Source organism: Scyliorhinus torazame, chromosome 17 (assembly GCF_047496885.1).
Source record: "Scyliorhinus torazame isolate Kashiwa2021f chromosome 17, sScyTor2.1, whole genome shotgun sequence".
NCBI lineage: Eukaryota > Metazoa > Chordata > Chondrichthyes > Carcharhiniformes > Scyliorhinidae > Scyliorhinus > Scyliorhinus torazame.
Window position 1 is genome coordinate 162,258,127 of NC_092723.1, and position 17,443 is coordinate 162,275,569.

The following is a 17,443-nucleotide window of genomic DNA, read 5'->3' on the forward strand; positions in this document are numbered from 1 at the left end:
CAGTGACCCAGAGCCGGGATTGAACCTGGGACCTCAGTGCCGTGAGGCAACAGGGCTAACCCACTGCGCCACCGTGCTGCTCCCATCACACCTTTTTGACACTTTTGTAATAATCTGGTTTGAAAGCTGTGATTATGCCTTTAACTTTGTAAAACTTTAAAGCAGCACAAAGACTGCACCACTGTCCTTTATACAGCCTGATCCTTCAACTCAACAATAGCTAGTAATAGTGCACAGACTCTGAAATTAAATCACAGCTCTTCTAGACCTTCACCATTGGTGCCAAAAGACTTTAAACGTCTTACTGATAAACAATTTCCATTTAAATGTAAATCAGACACTTTTTGAATCGTTAATTGTAGCACAGTGGTTCGCACTGTTGCTTCACAGCACCAGGGTCCTAGGTTTGATTCCCGTTTGGGTCACCGTCTACACAATCTCCCCGTGTCTGCGTAGGTTTCCTCCGGATGCTCCGGTTTTCTCCCACAAGTCCCAAAAGATATGCTTGTTAGGTGAATTGGACATTCTGAATTCTCTCTCTGTGTACCCGAACAGGTGACGGAGTGTGGTGACTAGGGACTTTTCAGTGTTAATGTAAGCCTACTTGTGACAGTAATAAAGATTATTATTAATTGATGCCAGAGGACTGGAGAATTCCAAATATTGGACCCTTGTTCAAATAAGGGTGCAAAGATAAGCCCAGCAACTACAGGCCAGTTTGGTGGGGAAGCTTTTAGAAGCAATAATTCAGAACAGAATTAATAGTTACTTTGGCAAATTTAGGTTAATTATTGAAAGGCAAGATAGATTTTTAAGGATAAATAGTGTTCAACTAACTTGCTTGAGTTTTTTGAGGAGGTAACAGAGGTAAGGTGATGCTAATGCGGTTGATATAATGTCCATGGACTTCCAAAATATATTTGCTAAAAGGCCATGTAACAGATTTGTGAGCAAAGTTATAGCTTATGGAATAAAAGGGAAAGTAGCAACATGGATACAAAATTAGCTGAGTGACAAGAAACAGAAAATAGTGGTAAATGGTGTTTTTTTTGGACGAGGAAAATTTGTGGTAAGGTTTCCCAGAGGTCAGTGGTAGGACCCTTGCTCAACTTGGTGTATATCAGTGACCAAGGTTTTGGTGTACAGGGCACAATTTCAAAATTTGCAGACAATACAACTTGCGGGAGTATTGTGAACTGAGAGTTCCCAATTGAGTTTGAAGAGTGGCTGCCATGCTTTAGTAATCTTGATTGGGATGTTGGGTGCGATTGGGAGGCTGGGTGCATCAGGTTCAATGGAGCATAGAGAATCTAATCTTCGTGGCTTGGGGTTGGTTGGGCCCCACGACCACTGATCCCATATTATCCTATCCTCTATGCTTGTCGCGAGGGGTTGGAGGTGGCAGAGCGGGTCAAGTCACCTTCTCTGGCCAGGTCCTAGGCTGTTGGTTGCTTGAGCACCGGAACGGCGACATGGTGGAAGTGAAGGTGCTTCATTCGTTGGAATCCTCCAGAGACCCTGAGGAGTGTTTGGTGATCCCATCTTGACGTTGGCCTTCTCAAGCAACATCGATGGTGTCATTATCCTGTAATTGTACATAGACTTATACATAGAATTTACAGTGCAGAAGGAGGCCATTCGGCCCATCGAGACTGCACCGGCTCTTGGAAAGAGCACCCTACCCAAGGTCAACACCTCCACCCCATTCCCATAACCCAGTAACCCCACCCAACACTAAGGGCAATTTTGGACAATAAGGGCAATTTATCATGGCCAATCCACCTGACCTGCACATCCTTGGACTGTGGGAGGAAACCGGAGGACCCGGAGGAAACCCACACACACACACGGGGAGGATGTGCAGACTCCGCACAGACAGTGACCCAAGCCGGAATCGAACCTGGGACCCTGGAGCTGTGAAGCAATTGTGCTATCCACAATGCTACCGTGCTGCCCCAATTGTTCTATAATCGTGGACGTTACACACTTGTGATTATGTTGTTGATTATTTATTTTTGTCTTTTCTCCTGCAAGAGCGTGCAAGATGTGAGCATGTGGGAGATACCAGCCACAGCTCCGGACCTGAACCAGCCCAGCACCACAGATACCCAGGAATCAATACCTCTAGTATACCTCCACACCCAACCAGACCTGCACCTCTCCAACCATATCCAGGACAGCGCACCACCCCCATTTTTACTGGGGGGAAAAAAAGGATGTAGGATCAAGCCTTCAGGGCCTCCACAACCAGGGAGACCCCATCATGGAAGAGGAGAAGCATCAACAAGACATCCAACAATTGGGTTCCCTGGGAGGGTCTTTTATCCTATTCTAGCAAAAATCATATTGAGTCAATTTGTGAAATGTGGTATGTGCACAGTTTTACTCCTTTCTGTCATTGCGTTATAATCCTGTTATGAGAGGGGAATGTTTTCTTTGACACCCCTTATCTTGTTCATAATGAATATGAGCAGATCCAGGGCAGGGTGATGGGTGTGGAGTTGGATGATAGGGTTAGTCCTCACCGAGATTGAGGATGCCCCCGCCCCCCCCCCATTTAGAGGCTAACCGTACAGGGCTTATTTTGGATTTTTGTTATCCGTTCCTTTCTCCTTTGATGGCCTGGGCAGATTATGTATCCTGGGGAGGACCGGTTACTTCTGAATCTTCCTTGAGGTTGGAGTTTTTCCTCTGGGTCTTTTCTTTTTAAGAGCTATTGGAATGGGAGGATATGAGTGGTGGCACACATTGAGATGGGTTTGGTTAATCCTTGGTTGGTCTGTTGAAGAGAGAGATTGTTCTTAGTATCCTTCCTGTGATGGTAGACAGTGTTGGATGATATCTTTCGATCAGTTCATTCTTCCTTGGGGGTGGCGGGTGCTGCTGGTGGTGGGTTTCTTCCTCTTTTTATCGTGGTGAGCAGGGTGTTATTACAAGTCCTGGTCCGGTCTGTCAGGGGAGGTTTGTCTGGTTGTACTGAGGAGGAAGGAATCACCCCCCCCACCCCAGGGAACCCAATTGTTGGATGTCTTGTTAATGCTTCTCCTCTTCCATGATGGGGTCTCCCTGGTTGTGGAGGCCCTGAAGGCTTGATCCTACATCCTTCCCCCCCCCCCCCCCCAGTAAAATTGGGGGTGGTGCGCTGTCCTGGATATGGTTGGAGAGGTGCAGGTCTGGTTGGGTGTGGAGGTATACTAGAGGTATTGCTTCCTGGGTATCTGTGGTGCTGGGCTGGTTCAGGTCCAGAGCTGTGGCTGGTATCTTGTTACCCCCTGGAGCTTGGGGGTGTGCCTTCCTGAAGTCACCTATCAGGGACATCCCAAGATGCTGGATATTGCTTCATCAGTGTACTAGTGCCTGGGGTTGAGCCGAGTCCTGCACTTTGGTTGATATTTTGTTGCCCTCCTGGAGGGTGGGACGCTTTCTTGGTTGAATGAAGAGCTTGTTCTCTTCTTCATTAATGAGCGATTGGCGTGCGCCGGGGAAATATGGAACCAGAGTTGGGCCCTGATCCTTTGTTCACCTGTAGTTTACTTCTATACTGGGCCTGTGACTGGGGTTCAGTTGTGCTGTGTGGTATATATGTAACTTTCCTTTAGAGCTGGGTTTTTGTATATTTTCTTTGTTTTCTTTTCTTTTGTAAAGATGACTATGAAGAATTTGTGATTGGTTCCTACATTGGTGCTGACGGGGTTAGTATCCAAGGTGTGTCCTTGGTACTGCTAGAGTTGAGGGAGATATATATTGGTGCGCGCCTGAAATGGCGTGGAAAATTTATCCTGAAATCTTAAATGCGAGCAGATGCGTCATGGCGTCATGGAAGGGTGTGCACCATTTTACCATATTTTCATGACTTCACCCGGTTTCTCCCTTGGTCTCTGGCTTGCTAGTAGAGGCATCCAGCTATGTCTAATGATTGTATGGAAGCAGTTATAATGTTATTCTGTTCCACTCTGTATTCATGTATGTTCAGCAGTTTTTTTTTGTTGCTTACTGCGATGTATTTATTTTGTTGTGGTGTTTGCAAAAATGTAAAAATGTAAAAGCCTGAATAAATATACTTTTATAAAAAATTCCAGAAAAATATTTTGAGATCAGGATAAGTGATTGCCAACATTTAGAACATAGAACATTACAGTGCAGTACAGGCCCTTCGGCCCTCGATGTTGCGCCAACCTGTGAAACCACGCTAAAGCCCATCTACACTATTCCCTTATCGTCCATATGTCTATCCAATGACCATTTGAATGCCCTTAGTGTTGGCGAGTCAACCACTGTTGCAGGCAGGGCATTCCACGCCCTTACTACTCTCTGAGTAAAGAACCTACCTCTGACATCTGTCTTATATCTATCTCCCCTCAATTTAAAGCTATGTCCCCTCGTGCTAGACATCACCATCCGAGGAAGAAGGCTCTCACTGTCCACCCTATCCAATCCTCTGATCATCTTGTACGCCTCAATTAAGTCACCTCTTAACCTTCTTCTCTCTAACGAAAACAGCCTCAAGTCCCTCAGCCTTTCCTCATAAGATCTTCCCTCCATACCAGGCAACATTCTGGTAAATCCACTCTGCACCCTTTCCAGTGCTTCCACATCCTTCCTATAATGCGGCGACCAGAATTGCACGCAATACTCCAAATGCGGCCGCACCAGAGTTTTGTACAGCTGCAACATGACCTCATGGCTCCGAAACTCAATTCCTCTACCAATAAAAGCTAACACACCGTACGTCTTCTTAACAACCCTCTCAACCTGGGTGGCAACTTTCAGGGATCTATGTACATGGACACCGAGATCTTTCTGCTCATCCACACTGCCAAGAACTTACCATTAGCCCAGTACTCTGTCTTCCTGTTATTCCTTACAAAATGAATCACCTCACACTTTTCTGCATTAAACTCCATTTGCCACCTCTCAGCCCAGCTTTAAGTTTTCAACGGTATACTGAGTACCCCTTTTTTACCCTATCCCATGTGTTTCTCCTCTCCACCCATAAACTGGTGCATCATTAAGCGTGGTTACAATTCGAAATAAAGGAAGTTTAATGAAAATTGATGTCTCACTCTTGAGGAATGAAGCTTGGGACAGCAGATCACAGGTTGATAATTGTAACAGGGTTGCTGATTCAGAAGTAGGCACTCCGCATTAAGTTTAGAATTACAATTATTACAGCTTCGCTATGGTATGTTTTAAATTGATATATTCAACAGTTCAAAGAGTATAATGTACCAGAAAAATTAATATAAATTCCACACTTTCTGTAAGCCTGAGAGTTAATGCCACATGATTCTATTGTGTGTTAGTTTTCACAAAGATGTAGTGAGAATTGCCAACAAACCTCAAACATGAACTGATCAACAAGTTACCAAATCCTTTTGGTTTCACCTATAAATGCCACAAGTAGCAATTTAAACATCTGGTTATTAAACACACACTTGTCACCAATGCAGTGATTGAACGATATTTAATAGTGCAGTTGCTGCAAGAGACATTACCTGGGTGTTGAAGCCGTATCTGGACCTTGTTCCAATGGCCTTGTGTAGGAGGTTGGAAACCAACCTCTCCTGTACAGAAAGTAAAAATATATGTTGTAATTGAACTAGAACACTAATCTTCTGCAAATTATGCTGGCAGATTTGACATTCTTCGGTAGGGTTTTCACGAATAGGAAAACTTTAGATGAACTTGAGAACATTATTCACCATTTGAAGATCTTGGCATTTAATTACAGCATTTCAAAACTGAACTAGTCTCTAAATTTGATTTGTAAAAATTCTTAACTTTGCTTCGACTAAATTTGGACCTGACATGACCTATCGTATTTAAAATAGCCCAGGAATGTACGGGTTTTTTACCCCTTCAATGAATGTGCTGTTGCTAAATTGCAATAAAAATGTCCCTTCAGGTAGTGTGTTGCCAATGTCATGTGAGAGTACCTTTAAGACATGGATGTTTAAGCAATATACCTTTAAGAAAACAGTGATGTCAGAGAGTGGGTGGAGCTGAGGTCAGGTGAGCCATTTTGCAGTTTGGTTTTGCAGTTTGAAAAGAGCTGGGTGTGTGTCTGTGTTTGCAGTGAGCTGGACCTCTGCCATGAAAGACCATCTCTGGATCATTTGGGTGATTTAAACTCATAATAGTAAAACCTTTAACCTGATGTGATTTTGTTTAAAGGTGTTAAAGTCTCTTGGAAGTTTGAAGGAACATTTTAAGGAATTATTTACTGTTGCAATATTTTCTGAGTTATCTTTGAAGTAAGGGGTGTTAAGAGATCCAATATTTATTTAAGATGTTAAGTTGAGTTCATGGAATAAACAGTATTTTGTGTTTAAAAACCCACGTGTCCATAATTGTAATCCCACACCTAGGGAAATAGCTGTGTGCTAGGAAAAGCAACAAATCCATTAAAGGGAGAGGTTGGTTGAACTCCATGAAACATTTTGGGGTTCTGAAAACGCCTCGCCCATAACACCAAGATTGTCTTGGTGTTGGAAGAAACTCCAACAAATATTTATATTTACGAGGACTCAGTAAATGCTCTTGTGGCCTCTGGGAAGTCCTCCAGCTTCTTCCCACTTGCAAACAAATAACTTGATTTCCAGAATTTGACCCACAGTTTGGAAGAAACTTAAAGTTACCCAGGTGGTCATCCCTGCCAATTCACTTCAAGAAGAAATGGGGCTATTTTATATTCTGTAGTTAGAAACCAAAACCATGATATTAATAGGGAGGTGGGAGGGTCATAGTGGCTGGGAAACTTGGAAATACAGGTAAAATCAAGAAGTTGCAGAAAATAAAATCATGGGGGTGGGGTGGGGGGTGCAAGGGTGGGTGAGCACTAGATCATCAGATTACACGAATAGAGACCAACTGCAGATCAGAGGGAAGTGGAGTGGGGCAGAGGGAAGTGGAGTGGGGCGGATGGCAGTCATTACATTTAAAGTTATGCTGCCATTTGGGGCACACAGCCTCATTAAATATATAAATAATGCATCCGCCTCTGGAGAGGCAGAATTCTGGCCTGCACCCCAAACTGTCTCCATTAAAATTGGAAATGGGTATGCTGGAGGCAAGTTGGGATCCTGTTTTAGATTTAAAATTTTTAGCCATCAGCCACCCCACCCTCTGCCTGTCCAAAGTCCATTCCCCTGCACCCGCACAAGTAATACATATCCATGTCGCTTAAATTATACAACTATTTAATTCAAGATTATGCAACAAAACATAGGGCTCGAATCTCCGATTACTTTGGGCTTTCACTTGAGCGCAACGCTGCCAGAGAATGCCGGGAAAGCCCTCTAGTGAACCTCTTGACAGCCTCTGCGCCTCCCAGGATTTTCTGACGCCCGGCAAGTGTCGGAGACGGAACCCCGCCCAAATGGGCGTGATCGAATGACGCTCGTGGCAGTCGGTCGTAAACCTACTTACGAACTACCTGCGCCGGATGCAACGGCCCCCTTCGATTCAACAGCCTCCCAAGGGAGCCTCTGCCTTGCACCAATCAGTGCAGGTCCGCACAAACGTGGACCAGGCGGAACGGCACCCTGGGGGGGTTTCCCGGGCTACCGGAGATCCCAGGGTTGTCAGGGTCAGTGCAGGGTGGCTCCTTGCCCCCCCACCCCCTCCCTGAACGTGGGCACCTTGGCACTGACCAGTTGGCACCTTGGCACAGCCACCGTGGAACCGCCAAGGTGCCCGGATGGCACTTCCAAGCCAGCAGGTGCACTGCCTGAGTGCCAAAGTGGCAATACTCGGGTGCTTGAGTGCCAGGCTGGCACTGCCAAGGACCAGGGGGTGAGGGAGGTCTTGCCAATTAAAAATGAAGGTGGAGGGGGGTTTGATGGGTGGGAGAGTGCAGGGCAGGTACGTAAGGGCCTCTGGGAAGTTGGGGTGCTGTAAGGGGGCTTGGAGGGACCTGAAGAGGGGGGACCCCGAGGAACAGGTTTAGCAGGGTATCCTCACTTGGGGAGTGTGGGATAGTGTCCATGTGTGTGGGGGGTGACATTGCCCATGGGTGGGGACCCACAAGCTCATTGCGAGATCGGGGCACCGATTCAAAATGGTGGCTCGATCTCGGAGTTCAGCTCCCTAGAAGTAAAAACCGGTGAGAAACTCCCCAGGGCCCAAAGAAGTTACTAAGTGTCATTGAGTAGCGGTGGGGAACTTGCCAGTAGAGCCAGCGGGAAATTCCCTTAAAAACCCGCCACAAATGAACTTAGAAATTTACTGGGAGAATCGGGCCCATAGTGAACATCTGTCAGTGAATTACAAAATAGCAACCCAATAGTTGTGTTCAAGTAACAGCATGATGCTAAAAGAGCTGGTTAGTTTTCTGAATTTTATAGACTAGGTTATCATCCAGCAAGTTGCTGAATGCCATCCAGCTTTAAAAAGTGTGAAGATTATATTCAGTATCCATAACAGGAGTTTGACATCACAGGTGTTTGAACATAGTGCGCTGTGACACAGATATCCAGAAGCATGATTTTGAATAGTGATTTCAGAAAAATTCACAATCTGCATTTTCCTTTTGCCATCAATTCAGCATACAATGAAGTGCACCAACAGGAACGCATACACAATAAGTATCACTGAAGCCCAAAACTTAACAATATTGAACAGGTTGAAGCAGGAACAAGAAACTGATTTTTAACATTACATTCTTTTGATTAGTACAGGGGTTTTTTTTTGTAGCAAGTATGCAGTTCTGTGGTAAATGCTCAGTGGCTCTGCATTCAGGAAATAGATTTGTCATTGTTGCTGGGTCTGAATCCTCCCTGCCTAACAGCACTGTGGGAGTACCTTCACCAAATGGACTGCAGTGGTTTAAGAAGGCAGCCCACCAGCTGTTTCTCAGGGCCTAGGGATGGGTAATAAATGCGAGCCTTGCACATTCAGTGAATTAATAATAATAAAAAAACAACCCAATTATTTTACTATCCTAGTATAAATATCTGGGAAACAAACACCTTGGAAGTCATGATTAATGTTAGTCTGGACCAAAAAACAAATGGAACCAATTGGCTTACAAAATAATGGCATTTAAAGTTACACGGTCAAATACAGATAAAATTAAATTAAATGAAAATCACTTATTGTCACAAGTAGGCTTCAAATGAAGTTACTGTGAAAAGCCCCTAGTCGCCACATTCCGGCGCCTGTTCGGGGAGGCTGTTACGGGAATCGAATCGTGCTGCTGGCCAGCCTTGGTTTGCTTTCAAAGCCAGCGATTTAGCCCTGGAATGGTTAGTGAAACAACAAAAAGACCAGGGGCGAGATTCACCGTACCCCGACGCCGATATCGTAATCGGCCATAAGGCAGAGAATCCCCTCTGACACCCAAATCGGGCGCGGCGCCGTTGACGCCAGTTTTCTATCCTCTGCCCCCTCCGAAATGGCATCATACAATCGCATGCCGTTGGAACGGCATTGGCGCGTCACCTAAAGGCCCTCTGCCGATGCTCCACTGCCGATGGACCAAGTCCCCAACCGTGCGGGACACGTGGTCTTAGCGGTTGGGAACCCGGCGTGGCAACTGCGGACTGTGTCCAGCGCCTTCACAGTCAGGCGGGAGCCATGCTGCTGGCTGGGGGGGGGGGGTAAAGCGGGGGGGCTTCCGCAAGGGCTGGGGAGACTGTTGGGGGTGACTAGGGGGAGGCCAGAGGGGCACTATTTGGCAAGTTCGGTCCGCACATGGCTGGCACCTTGTTTTACAGCGCAACCGCTGCAGGTCGTTGCGAGAGCATGCGCAGCCATGGACCTGGCCATTCTCCAGGCGTTAAAATTGTGGGAGCTGGGAGTTTTACTCGGCGTGGCTGCTAGCCCCTCACGGGTCACAGGACCAGTGAGGATTCAGCGCCGATTTTACCATTGTAAAATGCCACAGTTCCTACGCCGGCGTCGGCACTTAGCCTGCAAAACGGTGAACCCAGCCCCATCTACACAATAGTGTAAATAAACTATTTTTTTTTTTAAAACTGAAGGGTGAAAGGTTACGAATAAGTTTGGTAGACCTTATGCATTATAAATTGTGTTTACTCTTATGCAGCAAGCATGTGAAGTTGTCACAGTAATATATTATTCATTACATTTCCTGTTCATGCTAGACTGTGGTACATCATTAATGACCAAGCCTTAACAGAATACAGTCTATTGCAGAGTTTCCTGTTCAACAAATGCTGTGAGAGCTTTGCATAGTTTTCTAACTACTGCTGTAAACAGTTACAGGCACATTTCACTTCAATGATATGCAAAATATTATTCCACTATTATTTTTACAGCCTGTGAACACCTTGCAAATTGACTGCCCGTTTTATGGCAAAATACAAGAAATTAGAAAAGTAAATGAGGAACAATATCCATTGTGATCAACAGCATTACTAAACTCATCTTGAACCGTAGTTACTTTAATCCATGTTAACAAAGGACAATTTGCTACTTTATCCATTACCTAAACATATTAAAATAGTCATAACTAAAAGATGAGGATACTTTGAACACTAGCAAACAAGCATGAGAAGGATGGACACTATCACCAAGGCCAGATCAAGGGCAATAAAATGCTGGCCTTGTCACTGACACTCACATCTCAAGAACAATTTTTTAAAAAATTGCTCCAGTTGATGGGGGCGGGGAATACCTCAAACTCTTGTTCACATAACAAGTTAAAATTCAATGAAGTCGTCTCCTTCCTTTAAAAGTCACCAAATTTTTGCTCCATTTTGGGGACTTCCGGTGACGACCAAGAGTGAACAGTTGCACACAAGGTGGCTCCTGCTTGGAGATTCGATTTTTGGCCCATTTTGTGGGTGCTGTTCAGGTGGAAAAGTGCTCCAGTTGGAGATTTGGGTTCCTTTTCCAGCATGGAATGTCTGAAAGTTATAACTTGAGGAATAAGTCGAGAAAGGGGTCTTTGTCTGACTTGGAAGGCTCTCATGCACAGGAGGGGATAAACTGGCGGAGGCCTCTGTGTCGTCACTGCTCTCTCAGTGGACTGCTAAGAGGCTGATTAAATTCCTGGTGGAGGAGTTCAGGAAACAGAAGCAGGCAACCACAGACTATTTGGCAAAGATGATTGAGCCCATTTGTGCAGCTCTGGGCAGGGTGGAACAATTGCTGGAGGTACAGGGCTCGACAATTCAGAAGGTGAAGGATGCGGTCACGGTCAACAGTGCTCGGACCGCCTCCTTGGAGGCAAAGGTGATGTTGTTGGCAGAGAGACAAACAAGGCCTAGATCGGTGACCTGGAGAAGCCAGGCATCAAGATTTGAGGCTCGTTGAGCTGCCGGAGGGCATAGAAGGTGTGAATGCCACCGACTATGTGGTGAAGATGTTTGGGAAGCTGGTGGGGGAGAGGGTCGTCGCAAATTCTCCCAAAGTGGGCCGGGCCCACCGATCATTGTGACAGAAGTCCAGATCTGGGGAGCCACCACAGGCCATCATAATCCAACTCCACAGCTAGTTGGATAAAGAAAAGATCCTGAGGTGGGCGAAGGACACTAGAGAACGTCGATGGGAGACCATCCCATCAGAATTTTTAAAAAATAAATAAATTTAGAGTACCCAATTCATTTTTTCCAATTAAGGGGCAATTTAGCGTGGCCAATCCACCTACCCTGACATCTTTGGGTTGTGGGGGTGAAACTCAAGCAAGAACGGGAAGAATGTGCAAACTCCACACGGACAGTGACCCAGGGGCAGGATCGAACCTGGTACCTCGGCGCCGTGAGGTAGCAGTGCTAGTCACTATGCCACCGTGCTGCCTTATCCCATCAGAATTTATTAGAACATTGGGGTAGAACTGGACAAAAGGCGTGCGGGGTTCAATAAGGCCAAGGCGGCTATTTGTAAGAGTAAAGTGCGGCAGCTTACCTGCAGGTCATGTTCAGAGGCAGGGACCATTACTTCGACATGCCGGAGGAGGTGGATGACTTTGTAAAGAAACGCGGACTGGGGAAGGCTGAATGAAATTGTTGGTTACACCAGAGTGTTGGGTTGTTTTTTTTCTTTCACTTTTTCTTTCATGTCTGTTATTTCCTGGTCTTTTATCCGGGTTATTAGTTTTATGTTTATTATAGTGTTGTTAGAAACTGTTGGAAATATTGGGGGCGGGGGGGGGGGGGGGGGGGGGGGGGGGGGCGGCAGGGGGTGGTGAGGGAGTGGGTGTAGGGATGGATTTATAGAATGTTTTTTATTAAACTTGGGTTTGGGAAGGGGGGCTGTTTGTTTATTTGCGTGTATAACAGATCTTTCCCCAGATGGGGGTCACCCTGCCAGCAGATACGCTAGTTATCAGGAGCGAAGTGGGGGGGGGGGGATAGCTGCAGCTGATTTCCATCGAGTCTAGGGTGGTTGTGTTTTCTGTTTGGGATGGGAGAGGGGAGGGGTATTTGTTTGGTGATTGGGAGCGGGGAGGAGTTAGGAGGGAGAGGGCAGATTGTTGACGGTGAAGGTTTCTTTGCTGATGTACTGGTTTGGGGGGAGGGGTTTGGCGGCATCCATCTTGGATGGGCCTGGAACCCTGTCGAACATACTTGCGTGTGGCTGATCAAAGTAGAAGGGGGTCTCAGGCTGGTTACATGGAATGTGAGGGGGTCAAATGGGTTTGTTTAAAGATTCCGGATGTTTTCCCATCTAAAGAGTTTAAAGATGGTCATGATTTCTTGCAGGAGACATATCTGAGAGTTTGAGATGAGACAAGGTTGCGTGCGGAAGGGGTGGGTGGGGCAAGTGTTCCACTTGTGCTTTGACATGGGGATGAGGGGGGCTGATCAATAGGAGGGTGCCTTTTCGGTGACTAATATTTTGGTGGATTCAGGGGGAAGATATGTCATAGTGTGTGGGGTGTTAGCGGGCGCATCGGTAGTCTTGGTGAACATGTACTTGACAAACTGGGATGATATAGACTTTACCAAAAGGTGTTGGATGCCATTCCCAACCTGGACTCACATCAGTTAACCATTGCGGGGGTCCTTAATTATGTGGTAGACTCCAGACTAGATTGGTTGTGCTGCAAGTCCTTTACGACATTGCGGGTGGCAAAGGAGTTGCGAGTGTGTATGGAGCAGATGGAGATGGCGGGGGGGGAGAAATGTGGAGCTGTTGCGATTCTGATACCCGGAGGAGGAGAAGGAGTTTTCCTTCTTTTCGCATGTGCACCGGGTCTATTCCCGCATCCATACTTTTGTATCATTCCCCAGGATTATGGAGTTTCTAGAAAAAGTCCGGAGTGATTAGCGCCCATTTTCCCGCGGGCATAGGGACATAGCCCCATTATTGGAGAATCCCGCCCAAGGGAGCAGAATTAGGCTACTTGGCCCATCGAGTCTGCTCCGCCAGTCAATCATGGCTGACATTTATCTCGTTGGAGTTTAGAAGGATGAGGGGGGATCTTATTGAAACTTACAGGATACTGCGAGGCCTGGATAGAGTGGACGTGGAGAGGATGTTTCCACTTGTAGGAAAAGCTAGAAGCATTCTTCTGCCTGCTCCCCATAACCCCTGATCCCCTTATGAATCAAGAACCTATCTATCGCTGTCAAAGACACTCAGTGATTTGGCCTCCACTGCCTTCTGCGGCAAAAACTTCCACAGATTCACCACCCTCTGGCTGAAGAAATTCCTCCTCATCTCTGTTTTAAAGGATCGTCCCTTTAGTCAGAGATCGTGTCCTCTGCTTCTAGTTTTTCCTACAAGTGGAAACATCCTTTCCACATCCATTCTATCTAGGCCTCGCAGTATCCTGTAAGTTTCAATAAGATCCCCCCTCATCCTTCTAAACTCCGAGTATAGACCCAGAGTCCTCAATCGTTCCTCATATGACAAGCTCTTCATTCCAGGGATCATTCTTGTGAACTGGACCCTTGCCAAGGCCAATACATCCTTCTTTAGATATGGGGCCCAAAACTGCTCACAATACTCCAAATGGGGTCTGACCAAAGCCTTATATAGCCTCAGAAGTACATAACTGGTCTTGTATTCTAGCCCTCTCGACATGAATGCTAACATTGCATTTGCCTTCCTAACTGCCGACTGAACCCGCACGTTAACCTTTCGAGAATCGTGAACAAGGACTCCCAAGTCCCTTTGTGCTTCTGATTTCCTAAGCATTTCCCCATTTTGAAAATAGTCTATGCCTCCATTTCTCCTTCCAAAGTGCATAACCTCACACTTTTCCACATTGTATTCCATCTGCCAATTTTTTGCCTACTCTCCTAGCCTATCCAAGTTCTTCTGCAGCCCACCTGCTACCGCAATACTACTTTACCGATCTTTGTATCATCTGTAAACTTAGTAACTGTGCCTTCAGTTACTTCTTCCAGATCATTAATGTATATTGTGAAAAGTTGTGGTCCCAGCACAGACCCGTTAGGCACACCACTGGTCACCGGCTGCCATTCTAAAAAAGACCCCTTTATCCCCACTCTCTGCCTTCTGCCAGTCAGCCAATCCTCTATCCATGCCAGGATCTTACACTTAACACCATGGGTTCTTAACGTATTTAACGGTCTTCTATGCAGCACTTTGTCAAAGGCCTACTGGAAACCTAAATAAATCACGTCCACTTGTCTAACTTCCTTGTTACTTCCTCAAAGAACTCGAACAGATTTGTCAGACATGACCTCCCCTTGACGAAGCCGTGTTGACTCAGTCCTATTTTATCATGCACTTCCAAGTACTTTGTGATTTCATCTTTAATAATGGACTCTAAAATCTTACCAATGACTGAAGTCAGGCTAGCCGGCCTACAGTTTCCCATCTTCTGCCTCCCTCCCTTCTTAAACAGCGGTGTTACATTAGCCACTTTCCAGTACTCTGGGACTTTTTCTGCCTCCAGTGATTCCTGAAAGATCACCACCAATGCCTCCACAATCTCCTCAGCTATCTCCTTTTGATCCCTGGGTGTAGTCCATTCGGTTCAGGTGATTTATCCACCTTCAGATGCAAAGCTGTTGGCGAAGGTGATGGCAACTCGTTTGGAGGGGCTAATGTCTGAGAATCAGACGGGTTTTGTTAAGGACCGGCAGTTGTTGGCCAACATTATGATACATCTGAATGTTGCCCTTGTCGGGGTCGATCCAGAGTTAATCATCTCCATGGACGGAAAAGCGTTTGACCGGGTGGAGTGCGGGTGACTTTTTGAGGTACTGGGGCGGTTTGGCTTTGGGCCTAAATTCATTTTGTGAGTTAAGCTTTTGTATGGGACCCCACTGCGAACGGGGTTCGGAGGGCATTCTGAAGAGGGATAAGCAGTCGGGGGGAGTTGGCAATACCTCATTTTATATATTATTACTGAGCGGCAACACTGAGAAAGTGTTTGGTATTTGTCCGCCCAATAATCATATATAAAGTTCATTGAAGCAGCTCAGAGACTCCAGCAATGAGGTGTAAAAGGAGCACAGCAAGCAGGGCAGGACTCCTTTTAGGGCTGTGGGGGATTTGGTGTGTCCCGTGCAGGGCTCAGTTTGGGTCTTTAAAATAGTTACTCTGAAGTTAGAAGTGCCTTTTTTCTGGGAAGAAGAATTAGGGGAGGAGATAGAGGAGGGTATGTGGGCTGATGCCCTAAGCAGGGTAAATTCCTCTTCCTCATGCGCCAGGCTTAGCCTGATTCAATTTAAGGTGCTACATAGAGCACACATAACGGGGGCAAGATTGAGCAGGTTCTTTGGAGTGGAGGACAAATGTGGGAGGTGTGGCGGGAGCCCGGCAAACCACGCACATATGTTTTGGGCGTGCCCGGCACTGGAAGGGTATTGGAAGGGAGTGACGGGAGTGATTTCGCAAGTGGTGAAGGCCCGGGTCAAACCAGGCTGGGGGTTAGCTCTATTTGGAGTTGCGGAAGAGCCGGGAGTGCAGGAGGCGAAAGAGGCCGATGTCGTGGCCTTTGCGTCCCTCGTAGCCCGGCGCAGGATCCTACTCATGTGGAAGGAGGCGAAACCCCCCGGACTGGAGGCCTGGGTAAACGATATGGCGGGGTTTATTAAACTGGAGCAGATAAAGTTTGCCCTGAGAGGATCGGCTCAAGGGTTCACCAGGCGGTGGCAGCCATTTTTCGACTACCTAGGGGAACGTTAGAGGGAAGACGGATGACCAGCAGCAGCAACCCAGGGGGGAGGGGGGGGGGGGGGGGGGGGGGAGGGGGGGATGGAGGCTCAGTTGAGTATAGGTCAATAGAGTACGAGGTTTTGTTACTTGTATATTATTATTATTATTATTGTTAAAAAGTTTAAAAATTTCTGTTTTGTTAGTTATCGTTTCGCTTGTTTTGTAAGCGGGAAAAATGTTGCTCAGGGAAAAAAATTTCAATAAAATATATTTTTTTTAAAAAGTGCCTTTTTTCCTTCTAACTATCAGAGTAACTATGAGTGTAAAACTGGCAGGACCATCCAAAGTTAGTGATTTAAATCGCTTTGTTGGATGATTCTCAGCCCCGCGCAATTGTCCAGGAAAGTTAGTCCTTCTGGACAATTGCCGGATAAACCCTTACATGGGAACTTCCAAGAGGGATTCCCCAGCGCATCTTTGGGGTACATCTTTGGTGTACCCACCAAATAAGACTCTGGGAACAAGGAAGTTATGGTCCAATTGTGTTTGGACTGACGTGGCGGGCAGGCAGATTGGTTTTCTACTTCTTTCTCATGGGGAATTCAGAGCATATTCTGGGGACCAGGACTATCCCAGTAATTCCAGCCAACACTCCTCCAATATGTTCAGTAGAATCTACATCAGTTGATTACCTTTGAAATGCTGGCGTTGTGCTCCCTTTTAAGAGAATGCTTAAAAAACTTTGCCCCTAGTCTTTAGTCATTTCTGGGTCTCTATTTCTTTACTCAAGTGGCTAGGTGGCATTTCAATTACTGCGGAGTTAATGAGGTGTGTGTCTCTTTATGTACCCATACAATTATGAGCTCCTTGCCTTAGTTATTTTATAGATTTTATAGAATTTACAGTGCAGAAGGAGGCCATTCGGCCCATCGAGTCTGCACCGGCTCTTGGAAAGAGCACCCTACTTAAGCCCATACCTCCACCCTATCCCCTGAACCCCATAACCCAATAACCCCTCCAAACCTTTTGGACACCAAGGACAATTTATCATAGCCAATCCACCTAACCTGCACATCTTTGGACTGTGGGAGGAAACCGGAGCACCCGGAGGAAACCCACGCACACATGGGGAGAACGTGCAGACTCCGCAGACAGTGACCCAAGCCGGGAATTGAACCTGGGACCCTGGAGCTGTGAAGCAACTGTGCTAACCACTATGCTACCGTGCTGCTCGAAATTTGAAACTTGGGACAGCATTAACATCGGTTCCCATTAGTTGCTGTGTGTGCTTGGACCACAGATATGGAGCTATTAAGTTTAAAACTAGGTTGAAAGTTGGATGCGAACAAGCTTTAGAAATAAATAATTCAATATAAAAGGTATTGCCAGTGAGATGGCA

The 17,443-nt window shown here is 46.3% G+C and overlaps 1 protein-coding gene across 1 annotated transcript in view; it reads right to left on the bottom strand.

Annotated features, from left to right (window-relative positions):
- The window catches only part of LOC140394351 (BAR/IMD domain-containing adapter protein 2-like 1), a 241,601-nt gene that overhangs the window by 65,161 nt on the left and 158,997 nt on the right, over nucleotides 1-17,443 (bottom strand). Inside the window, exon 11 of the mRNA XM_072481550.1 lies at nucleotides 5,496-5,564. Coding sequence (XP_072337651.1) covers nucleotides 5,496-5,564 — 69 coding nt within the window. The remainder of the gene's footprint in view (nucleotides 1-5,495; nucleotides 5,565-17,443) is intronic.